Source organism: Phasianus colchicus, chromosome 24 (genome assembly GCF_987193195.1).
Source record: "Phasianus colchicus chromosome 24, bPhaCol1.hap1.1, whole genome shotgun sequence".
Taxonomy (NCBI): Eukaryota; Metazoa; Chordata; class Aves; order Galliformes; family Phasianidae; genus Phasianus; species Phasianus colchicus.
In genome coordinates, this window is record NC_143459.1 from 5,914,762 (window position 1) to 5,926,471 (window position 11,710).

Below are 11,710 nucleotides of genomic sequence, written 5' to 3' on the forward strand. Positions count from 1 at the left end.
CAGAAGAGGCGATGTCCCGCGTCCCTGTCGCGGTGGCTTTGCTCTGTTCCCGGAGGGTCTCGGACAATTCGTGACTCACTCCGAATTCCTGTCCGTGTGCCTGCAGACAGCCGGGCTCCGGGCCGGACCCAGTTCCTTCCTGAAGCTCTCGGCAGCCCAAGGCCGCGTGCTCAGGAAAAAGCTCTTCGAAGAGCACCGGGCTGCGCTGCCTGTGGAGTTGGGGGGGTTGGGGGAGGTGCTCTTGTAGGACCCCCTTTGGATGCCCGGAGCAGCCCCGGGAGTCCCGCTGTCTCCGTCGGACACCGGGAGATCCTTCGGGGAATCCCTCGGCAGCGCCGGTGCCGCTCCTCGGGGCCAAACCTCCCCGGGAGGAACCGGAGCGCAGCAGGTGGGGGGGCTGGGGCTGCCTTTATTGACCCTCAGCGTGCGCCCCTGCAGTGGGACAGCCGTGTTCCACCCCGGCAGACGCAGTGCTGCGCACACGGACACACACACGGCCCCCTCCTTTCCCCTCCTCGTGCTTGAGACTGGGGGACCCCCACCCTGCGACAGACGGGTCGGGGCGCGCAGAGCTTCTATAGGGCGCTCTCTTTGGCCCCAACATTCCGAGGGTGCCCCCCCCCACCTCCGGCAGAACTCGGGACCCCCGCAGGGACAGGAGAAGGGGCTCTGGGGGCGGTGGCATCGAACTCATTCGGCGCGGGGTGGGGCAGCGCGGCCCGGCCCCTATCCCGGGATACCACCGGCACCTCCCCGTGCTCCCTCCCCCCCCCGGGGCGCGGCTATAAGGGAGCGGCGGGGCCGGAGAAGGCGCTCGGAAGCGGCGGCGGGGAGCGGTGCACGGCGGGGCGGCAGGTATGGGGCGGGGGAGGGCGTGCTCCGGGCCGTGCCCCTTCCGTTCCATTCGGGGTCACCTTGAGTCCCCCAGGGGCTCTCCTTGGGCTCCCCAGGGGCCGCGTTCCTCCCCTTTTCTCTGACTTTTCTCTGACAGCCGTGGGCTGAGACTGGGGAGCTCATCGCAGCGATGGTACCGCCGAGCTTTTCCCTTCTGCCCCTCAGCCCCCAGGCGGCCGATCGCGGTCCGGTTCCCCTATGGGGAAAACCCCTGCTCGGCGTGGGCGTCCCACGCAGCCCCTCCGCCGTGGGCTGAGGTCGCCCCGTCCCGCGTGGGCTTTGCTTCGGGAAGGGGGGCTGAGCTGTTCGTGGGCGCGGGGCTGTGAGGCCGTGTGGGGAGGGGGAGCCGGGCGGGGAAGGGTGTCACAGTGCGGCTGAGGATCTCCGTTCCGGAGCTGCGTGGGCGCTCCGTTAAGGAGCTGGGCGGGAGATGAGGAATGCGAAGGATTTGCGCGTCACCTGGGTCGGAGGTCCCAGCCCCTCTGCCGGCTCAGAGCCCGGCTCGAGGCAACCCCAGGGGCTCGGGGTCCCCACGCACACCACCCCATCCCGTACAGCGCCTGCGGCTCCGGGGACATGGCCAGCACCGCGCTCGTGCCCTGGGCGCTGCTCTGGCTGCTGGCGGCGGTGGGTTCGGCCGCCCGGGCGCGGACGCGCCGGGAGTTGTCCCCCGGTTTGTACGAGCACGGGGTGTTCGATGCCGGCGGGTCCTACTGCCAACGCGGGGATGTCTGCTGCCGCGGGCGCGACGACGGCTGCACCGTGCCGTACCTCGACACCATCTGCTACTGCGACCTCTTCTGCAACCGCACCGTCTCCGACTGCTGCCCCGACTTCTGGGAGTACTGCCTGGGCATCCCGGCCCCGTTCCCTAAAGCTCCAGGTGAGGCGGAACCCACCGGAGCGGTGCGCGGATGCGGGATGCGATGCGCGCGTCCGGACGGCGGCAGAACGCGCAGCCGCAGGAACTCGTGGGACCCGCGGAGCCGCTCTGTGGGGCAGAACGGGGCCCCGGTCGTGTCTGGGGCACGGGCACGCCGTCCTCAATTTCACCCCGTGGGCGGCGGGGGCGGGATGGGAGGAAGGGGGGGGAACCGGGACGGCCCTCCGTGCAGCACAAGGCTCTCTCAGAAGTCCCGGCAGAGCAGAGCCAGCTCCGGCTATCAGTGCCCCCTTTATCCCGTCCCAGCCTGCAGTTAACCCTCCCCGTGCCCACCTCTCTCCCTCCCAGGCTGCGCTCGCTCCGGTCGCACTTATCCCAGCGGGGCCACGTACCGGGACAACTGCAACCTGTGGTGAGTGCCTCCGTGCTGCACCGGCTCACAACGTGGGCACCCTGACCCCAGCCCCGAACCCGGCTCCAGTGGAGGGAGGGGGGCCGCGCTGGGTGGCGGGGGCTGATGCAAGTTGCCTTTGCTATGGCATATTTGGGGTTTCTGTGCCTGCAACCAGCTTGCCCCGGCTTGATGGGCTGAGCGTGCCCCATCCTGCTCCAGGTGGGGATTCGGCCCCACGCAGCTCAGCGCTGCACGCCGGCAGCTCGCTGTTTGCACTGGGGTTGGCTCCGCCATGGAACTGCAGGCATGCTGGGATGGGGAGCACGGAACTGCAACTGAGGGGCACAACCGGCAGAGCTGCACTGGAGATGAGGGCAAATCCAATGCTCCGTTTGGAGCTGTGCATCAGGGTGTGTGGATGCAACCTGTGTGTGTGCCTTTGTGCCCAAGCAGCCTCATGCAGCCTTGCAGGATGAGCACAGCCCTCCCCGAGCTGCCGCTGCCCCTCTGGGCACAGAGGAGTGGGGGGGACTGAGCCCCCCCCCCCGTGCTAAAAGGAGCTTTCTCTGTGCTGGGAAAGCATCCCTGCTGCCCCAAATCTTCTTCCCCTGCACTTGGAATGCGGAGAGTAATTCCTGCTGTGCTTCACCTCCAACTGGGGCGGTTGTATGGGAGGAAAATGTGAAGCGTGGGAGGTGCAGAGGATTTGTGGGATGCGGGGAGATGCTGTGGGTGTGCAGCCTGGCTTCACCCCAGATATGCCCCCAACAGCTGGGCTGCTTAGTGCATCTGCCCAAGGAGTTAACAGCAAGCAGCAGCTGGGTCACCAGAGCTGCGGCCAAGCAGGGCAAAGAGGGGTGAAAGGCTTGGGAACTGTCTTACAGGGTTTTTCCATTGCCTCACAGTGCCTGGGGAGAGCAGATATCGGGGGATTCACACTGTGTGCTCCAAATGGGGCCTTGGGACTTGTCCCCTGTGTGGGGATGTGGGGCTGGAGGGAATGGCTGGGATGTGGGGTGGCTTCTGGGAGGGGATGATGCCGGGAATTGGGGTCTGGGAGGTGCTCTGACCCCAGTGGGGTGGTTGGGATGGGGTTGGGGAGTGGTGAGCAGGGCTGCTCCATAAAAGGGAACGGCGTGCCGGGAGTTCACACTGCGGGCAGCGGGGCCGGATGCCGAGCATTGCTGGGAATGTGGGGGGAGCACGGCTGGAGGCTCCCCATGGGGACACCCCTCCCCCCCCACCCGGGTTCCCCATGGGCTGTGCAGTGCTCCCTGCTCAGGGCAGCAAAACTCCTCCCTGGGCTCATTTCTAAGCCCCGCTGATTGCTGCAGTCCTGGTGGGTTTTCGGCTCATTTCTGTCCCATTTCCTTGGGGCTGCTGCAGGGACCAGGCAGGTGTTGGGGGTCCCAATTCTTGGGGTTGCTGCTCCCCATCTGCTGACAGTCTCCTCCCCACAGCACCTGCAGTCCTGGAGGGCAGTGGCAGTGTGAGGAGCACGCCTGCCTCATGGATGGGGACCTCATCGATGCTGTCAACAAGGGAAATTATGGGTAAGTACGCTGTAAGTGACTTAAGGGATGGAGCAGGGCAGGGGTGCTTCACCTCTCTGCTTTGTGGATGTGCCGGCACCATTCTGTGCTCTGTGCAGGTGGAGAGCAGCCAACTATAGCCAGTTTTGGGGCATGACACTGGAGGAGGGGATGCGCTACCGCCTGGGCACCTTCCGGCCGCCCCCCACCGTCATGAACATGAATGAGATGCACGTGAGTGGGACCCCACAGATCCCGTAACCCCCAGCCCCAAAGCTGGGCGGGTGCTGTGGGCCGCCCCGCTCTTTGGAGACAGCAGCTCAGCACATTCCCCCTCGCAATCCCTGCGTTGCCAGTGTTGTTTTTGCCCCATCCCTCCTTGCTGGGTTCCCATCGGAAAGCCGGCCCCATAGCTGCTGAGTCGGCACAGCCGTGTGAGCGGGATGCCCTCGGGCTGCAGCCAGAGCTGGCCCCATGGGGCACCTTCTGCTGACCCCATAGCGGGCTCCGTGGGGCATCCATGGTGACATCTTGGTGGGACCCTGTGGCTCTGTCCCATGTCATGCCCCAAACTCGAAGTCCTCCTGTGCTGGGTGGCCCCTAAGGATGCTCCATGGGGACAGGATGAGCCGAGCACATGGCACACATCCATTGCGTGGCCTTGACTTGTGAGGTTTAATTTTAGCAGCATTTCCTGCACTGGGTGCTGTGACCTCCCCAGAAGGGCTGCTCTGTGCGTGGCCTCCAGGAGGAAATGCCGGGTGTTAGCCAGTGCTGGGAGCAGGGGACACAATGAGGGCCCCCCCACCGCCCCTGTTGGCACCCGTGGCCGGATGCTCAGCACTGGAGGTGTTGTTGCTGAGCCTGAATTTGGCAGAGGTTGAGAGAGATGGCTCCTCAGGGCGGCACCCACATCCTGGCTGTGGTGTCTGTGATGGGGTTGGGGTGCACCGCATGGCGCTAGGGACCACAGCTCTGGAGATGCCTTGGGGTGGGGATCCCCACGCTATGAGGCTGTGACCCCGCAGATGGCCATGGACTCCAATGAGGTGCTGCCCCGCCACTTTGATGCAGCCACCAAATGGCCTGGGATGATCCACGAGCCCCTGGACCAGGGCAACTGTGCTGGCTCCTGGGCCTTCTCCACGGCAGGTGAGATGCAATGGGTTGGGGGCTGGATCAGGGGGGAGTGGGATGGGACCCCAGGGGGCTGTCACCATCCCTGACTGCCATGCTCATCCCCAGCCGTCGCCTCCGACCGTATTTCCATCCATTCCATGGGGCACATGACGCCCTCCCTGTCACCCCAAAACCTCCTGTCCTGTGACACACGCAACCAGCGGGGCTGCAGTGGGGGGCGGCTGGATGGAGCCTGGTGGTACCTGCGCAGGAGGGGGTGAGAAAGGATGGGGAGGATGGCAATGGGGGGAGGATGGCAATGGCAGTTGGTACGGGGGTGGGTTGGGATGGTGATGATGATGATGATGGTGAAGGTGATGGTGATGGGAAGGCGAAGGGCTGGGAGTGGTGATGGGGATAGTGATGGTGGAAGCAACAGGGATGGGAGTGGGGTGGCAATGGTTGTTGGATGGGATGGCAATAGGGATGGGAAGGTGAAGGAATGGATATGGTGATGGCAATTAGATGTAAAGTGGGGATAGTGATGGCTATGGGATGGCAACGGAATGCTGATGGAGATGGGCATGGGATGGCGAAGGGGACAGGACAGGAATGGGGATAGGAATGAGGACAGGGACATCCGGGTTTCCCATCCCCTCCTCTCATTCCCATTCCTTGCACAGGGTGGTGACAGATGAGTGCTACCCCTTCACCAGTCAGGAGAGCCAACCTGCTGCACAGCCCTGCATGATGCACAGCCGCTCCACAGGCCGGGGCAAGAGGCAGGCCACAGCACGCTGCCCCAACCCCCAGAGCCACGGCAATGAGATCTACCAGTCCACCCCTGCCTACCGCCTGGCCCCCAGTGTGAGCACCCGTGGGGCTGGGGGTGGTTCTGCCTGCAAAAGCCAAGCTGGGGAGGAATGTGATGCCAGGGTTGGATGTGGAGCTGCCTCTGCAGGTGGCAGAAGATGGGTGGTGTCACCCTGCTGGGTGTCCCTGGGGTGCTGTGGGGCAGAAGGTGGGGACCCCAGCCCTTGGTATCAGCTGATTCTGTGTTTGCAGGAGAAGGAAATCATGAAGGAGCTGATGGAGAACGGCCCTGTGCAAGGTAGGGAGCTGCTGGGGGCACTGCACTGCAAAAGTGGGATCTGTGCCCTGAGCTGAGAGGGGACTGGAGGGGACAGGTGCTGCTGGAACAGCTCAGGACCTGCCACCCCCTGCTGCTGCTTAATGCTTAACGCAGCCCCAGGGAGCTGCCTGCTGGCACCTGTTGCTCATTAACTTCTCAGAGTTAATCTCTGTCTCGGCAGTTGGTTTTATTTGATTTTATTTTCTTAATCCTCCTCCCCCGTGCAGCTGAGCCTTGTCCCATGTCCCCAGCACAGCCTCGTGTCCTCTGTGCTCACACCCTGTGTTCTGGGGGACGCAGAGCTGAGCACCCAACCCTTATTCCCAACCTTACAGCCATCCTGGAGGTGCACGAGGATTTTTTCCTGTACAAGAGTGGGATCTATCAGCACACACCAGTGGCTGAGGGAAAGGGGCCGAAGCACCAGCAGCATGGCACACACTCAGTGAAAATCACAGGGTAGGTCTGGGGGGGTGCAGAGCATCACTGGTGGCTGGAGAAATGCTTCCTTAAGGGGAGGAAAGGCGTCCACCTTCCTCTGGGCAGGGAGAGGAAGCGGGGAGGGAAGGAGGCTGCTGGGCTGCAATGCAAATGCTGGGGCTGCTGCCACAAGTGATGTGAGCATTCTGTGCTCAGCAGTGGGGCTGGGAGGGAGGCACAGACCTGTGTGCCGGGGTCCCAGAGGGGGTCCTGGCCCTTGGGAAGGTGCTGGAGCTGGGAATTGGTTGCACAGCTCTCTCCACTGGGGGGGGGGGGGGGGGGGGGGGGAGAACGTGTGCTCTGAAATCCCGGTGGTGCATCCCTACGGGGTGCCCGCAGTCCCTCCTCACTGCCCTCCTGCTGCAGGTGGGGTGAGGAGCAGCTGCCCGACGGCCAGATCCAAAAATACTGGGTGAGTAGTGGTGTGATGAGCTCAGCTGGGCTCAGCCTCCTGTGTAGGGGCTGCAGCTTGGGGAAGATCTGAACACCAGTTTTGGTGCTGGGGAGGGGAATGGTTGGTCCTGTGCTGAGTTTCCCCATTGCAGACCGCGGCCAATTCGTGGGGCAGAGCGTGGGGTGAGGACGGGCATTTCCGCATCGCACGGGGCGTCAACGAGTGTGAGGTGGAGAGCTTCGTGGTGGGCGTGTGGGGCCGCGTCAGCGTGGAGGACATGCCCCATAAGTGAGCGCAGCCCCACGGCGCTGTCCTTGTCCCTGCCCTACACCGCAGCCCCCCCCGGCCCCATCCCCAGCGGGGGCACCCCGGGTCGGACCCCTCGTGCCGCCGGGTGCTGACGCAGCGGCCGGGTGCATTGGGCCGTGCGTGGGGCGTGGGGCCGGGGCGGGGGGCATCGCAGTGCCTGCGGGACGGAGGATTTACTCACTAATCCAGCCCGGGCTCAGCCGGCTTTGTTGGCAGCCGGGGGCTCTTTAAAGGCAGCCACCCCTGCCCGGGGTGTCTGAGCCCCCCTGGTCGTGGCCGTAGGGCAGGAGCTGCTGTACGAACCCCCAGGCACAGCACAGCTCCTACAGCCCCTATGGAGCTTTAGGGAGTAAAATGCCGTGGCACCGGGGGGAGGGAGAGGGAGGGTTTATCTGAGTCCCCAAAGATGGAGGAGCCCAGGGCTGGGTGCTACCAGATAAGGATGAAGTCCCTGCAGCTCCCTCCCACCCGTCCCCATGGTGCTAAGACCCCAGTGCAGGGAAATGGCCCCTGCAACCAGCCCTGGGGTCTCTACGCCCCCCCCATGTCCCCACTCCTGCCACAGGACTGCAGGAGGACTCAGCCCCACTGTGTCCCCCTCTGTGCCATGGGGCCGCAGGAGGGAGTGGAGCTGCCGCACAGCCTCACCTAACCTGCATCCCCCCCACCAGGCTCTACTTTTAAGACTTTTTTTGTATTTATTTTGCTTTTTATTATTTGTAAATAAAACTCCTGGAAGTCTCCTCCTGCCCATGCAGTGCTGCTCCTTCCCACACCCTGGGTGTGGGTGCATGGCCCTGCTGCCCCAAGAGCCCCATCCTTATGTGAGCAGGCTGAGCCCCCCCCCTCCATCCTGGACCGGGGTCAGCACCTGGAAGGGCTGCGCAGGGCTGATAAGGAGCACATTGTCTGCTTTCCTGTTTTGTCAGCACAGTGTGACCTCAGCCACAGGCTGGAGGGGCTGTGGGCAGGCGCAGATGTACGGCCACCACAGCATCCCTGTGCTGGGATAAGTGGGGGTAAGGCTTCAGGAGAGGGGATGTGGGAGGGTTGGGTTTGAGGAGGGCACCAGCAGCTTCAGGGGGGAGGTGGGGGCTGCCCTCAGCCTTGTACCCTTGTGCCATGCTATTCCTGTGCTCAGGTCTGTACCCATGTCACAGAATCACAGGGGGTGGAAGGGACCTCTGCAGATCAGCTCCTCCAGCCCCCTGCTAAGGCAGGTTCATCTCCATCAGTATTAACAGCATTGGCCCTTTAAAACTATTTTTAAAACATTTTTTTTAAATGATCATTTGCAATGTGGAAAGGTCACGGTCTGAGATCTTTTGTGCAGCTCAAAGTTGCACAAATAATCTGGAAATCAAACCTTTTAAAGGTGAAAAAGTGCAGTTTCAGCCCTGCTCTCAGCCATTGAGTTCATTTCTGCAGTGCCCACATCCATTCCATGCCCATATCCCTACCTGCACCCACACCCCGCCATGCCCATGCTGGTATCCACACCTCCACTCACACCTTTCCCACTGCCCAGCTCAGGGGGGGTACTGGGATCCTGCACCCCTTCAGCTCAGCACCCAAACGTGGCACCCATGCAGCTTCACCACACCCTGAGCTCATGGGGAGCAGAGCAGGCCCTCAGCATTGCTTTGGCTCCTTGGTTGAACATTTCTATTTGCATTTTCTCCGTTTTACTCTTTCTTTCCTGCTTTCGGCTCTGAGCTCTGGCTGTGCCCCAACATGGAGTGGGGCGGCACCTGCTGGCTGCAGCCTGCCCTACAGCCAATGTATGCATCACCGTATATAAACGCACAGAGCTCTATGTAAACATCTGTCCCCATATACACACCAACCCTTATACATATATGCAGATACATAAACGTATGGAGACAGGAGGTGTGGATGCTCACACACACACCCTGCTGTGTGCTTGCTGCCAGCTGGCCAGAGCTGAAATGGCACAAAAGTCAGCTCCAAAAATAGAGCAGAAATGGCTTTACTCACCAGAATACAACTCCAAATATTTTTGGAATTGTTATTGGTACTCAGAAAGTCCCACCTGGGGCCAAAGCTGAGAAAAATAACAGTTTTGTTATTTCTCCTAGAAGCATCAGATATAACGTTTTTAACTCTTCCATAAAAAGTCCTCTACCCCACAAAAGAAACACAGCCTTCACAAAACATCCAGTGTACTTCTCATGAAGGCCAACTACAAGAATAACTACAAACATCATTTTAGAAGCACAGGGAAGAAAAAAAAAAACAAGCAAACCTTTTCAGTGATGGTCTTCATTTTTGTGGCTGTATCTCAGAAGGAGAATGACAGCATTTATTCCCTGAGCCATGCAGCCATCGCCCCACAGACCAGCCAGGAAATGGTGCCAGGGGTCTTTTATTAGAGCTACAAAAATAAGCTGTAAACCGTTTACAAGCTTGGCTTCCACAGGCAGAAAGAAATCAGTACAGACATTGGCAATGAGGGACCTAATCCTGCTTGTGAACAGCACGAGGTGGCCCTGGGTTTTGGTATGATTCTGTGGCTGGCAGAAGATCCAGCTGCTCCCAGAAGCATGGCACTGTCCCCAGAGCCATGGCAGAGAATCATAGCATGGCACAGGCTCACTCCCAGTTTGGCTGTCACACACTGTGGCACAGCCCTGGGGGCAGAGCCATGCTGCAGCACAGAGGCACCCACCGCCATCCAGTGGGGATGAGAAATAGGAGCAGGGAGCTGCCAGCAGGGCTCGGGGCCCTGTGCTCCTGCCTGCAGCATGGGGTCCCGGGGGACACAGTGAGGGACAGGACAGCCACCATTCCCCCTCGGGCATCACAACATGCGTGTCATGACCATGGTGAGGAAGTCCTCGTAGCCGAGCCGCACGTTGCCCACCATCCCTGTGTCCTTCTCACGGAAGGCCTCTGTTAGGCTCTGCAGCTGCATGCAGATGTGAATGAAGCGGTCGAGCTGGATGCTGGGGTTGGAGGACCTCTGGGCGTAACGGGACAGCAGCAGTTGGCTGAACTGGGGGCTCAGGTTATAACCCATCTGGGAGAATGCTGGGAGTGAGAAACGCACAGATTAAACCCCTCCGAGAAGGGAGGCAGTGCCCTCCCCCCAGCATAGTCCTGAAGGGCTTCTGCAGTGGCTGAGTGCAGGCAGGGTCCTCAAGAGGGAGGAACCAAATCCAGGCAGGAATTCCAGACATTCTTCCCCTCCATCTGACGCACACACCCAAGAGCTCCTCCCAGAACACAGGGGCTTAGTCACATGCCATTAGGAAGGGCAACAAAGAAGGGATTTCCCTAAGGAAGTTCACATTGTGGCCGGTTCAGCGTGAATCTGGGGACACCGGGAAGCTCAGAGAGAACTAACAGCAGGAATGGGGCTGGGGAGGGCAGAGAGGCCACTGGATTGGCTATTAGGAAGAGAATCTCCTCTGAAAGAGTATCAGGCATTGGCAAAGGCTGCCCAGGGAAGTGGTGGAGTCACCCTCCCTGGGGGTGTTGACTAAACGTGGCCATGTGACACTGAGGGACGTGGTTTAGTGGCATGGTGGTGATGGGCTGGCAGCTGAACTAGATGATCTTAGTGACCTTTTCCAAGCTTAACGATTCTATGCTGGGCTGCAAATTAGCACCAAGCAGGCAGTGCTCCCTGGGGAGCTCAAGTGTGGTGCCTCTGCCCCTCACCCACCTTGCTGGAGCTCACTGAAGCTGATGGAGCCTGACTGGTCCCTGTCGTACTGCTGGAAGAGGTTCTTCCACTGCTGGATGAAGCGCAGCAGGGCTGAGAAGCCGTACACATCCATGCGTCCCGACCTGGTCCTGTCAAACATGTCTGGGAGGAAGGCAGAAGAGCAGATACAGTGCAGTGAGGAGAAAGCACAGCCGCTCCTGGGGAGCCCAGGACTCCCTATGGCTCCAGTGCTCTCCCTCGGTGCACCCACGTGGAACAGCCCCCGGGGGGGAGGAGCGGCCCCTACTCACTGATCATCAGCAGGCAGGTCTCGTCGTTGAACGCCGACCAGTTGGAGTTGAGCAGTGCCTGTTTCAGCTCCTTCACCGAGATGTAACCGCTGCGGTCAGCGTCCACCGCCTGGAACCAGGAGAAGGCCTCGGGATCCACGCCCTGCGGAGCACCACCTGCGGAGAAACGGCACCGGCGGCTCCGGCTCCGGCCCAGCGCGCGGCTTCCTCCCCCTCAGCACCGCTCCCCGCTCACCTCCAGGAGCGGCTCCTCCGTAGGGTCCCGCCGGAGGCGCTCCGTAGGGCTGCCCGGGGGCCGCGCCGCTGCCGTAGGGGCCTCCGGAATAAGGCCCGGCCTGGCCCGCGCCGGGGTAGCCCTGCGGATGGGAGCAGAGCTCGGTCAGGGGGGGGAAGCAGCGCCGGGCCAACCGGCCTCGATCGTCCCCAGCCCGGCCTCGGAGCCCCGCGCAGCGCAGCTCCGCACCTGCCCCGGAAACCCCGCCATGGCTCCACTTCCGGCACCGCTTCCGCCCACACTCGCTCCTTTTCCGGTCGTCTCGGGCGTCTCCCACTCCTATTGGTCGAACTTCGCGGATGAACCCGGAGGTCCCGC

At 61.6% G+C, this 11,710-nt stretch overlaps 2 protein-coding genes across 2 annotated transcripts; one reads left to right on the plus strand and one right to left on the minus strand.

Annotated features, from left to right (window-relative positions):
* Positions 1-789: 789 nt before the first annotated feature.
* TINAGL1 (tubulointerstitial nephritis antigen like 1) lies at positions 790-7,880 on the plus strand. The gene is made up of 12 exons (XM_031594825.2): positions 790-855; positions 1,452-1,777; positions 2,126-2,189; positions 3,632-3,724; positions 3,823-3,937; positions 4,732-4,855; positions 4,949-5,099; positions 5,506-5,689; positions 5,888-5,933; positions 6,290-6,413; positions 6,801-6,846; positions 6,980-7,880. The coding sequence occupies exons 2-12, from the start codon at positions 1,471-1,473 to the stop codon at positions 7,118-7,120; spliced, it is 1,395 nt and encodes a 464-aa protein (XP_031450685.1). The 5' UTR covers positions 790-855; positions 1,452-1,470; the 3' UTR covers positions 7,121-7,880.
* A 1,623-nt stretch (positions 7,881-9,503) lies between these two features.
* On the minus strand, positions 9,504-11,672 carry PEF1 (penta-EF-hand domain containing 1). The gene is made up of 5 exons (XM_031594826.2): positions 11,582-11,672; positions 11,354-11,474; positions 11,119-11,274; positions 10,826-10,969; positions 9,504-10,188 (listed from the first exon to the last, which is right to left on the minus strand). Exons 1-5 carry the CDS (start codon positions 11,600-11,602, stop codon positions 9,959-9,961), a joined length of 672 nt encoding a protein of 223 aa, XP_031450686.2. The 5' UTR covers positions 11,603-11,672; the 3' UTR covers positions 9,504-9,958.
* Positions 11,673-11,710: the final 38 nt, after the last annotated feature.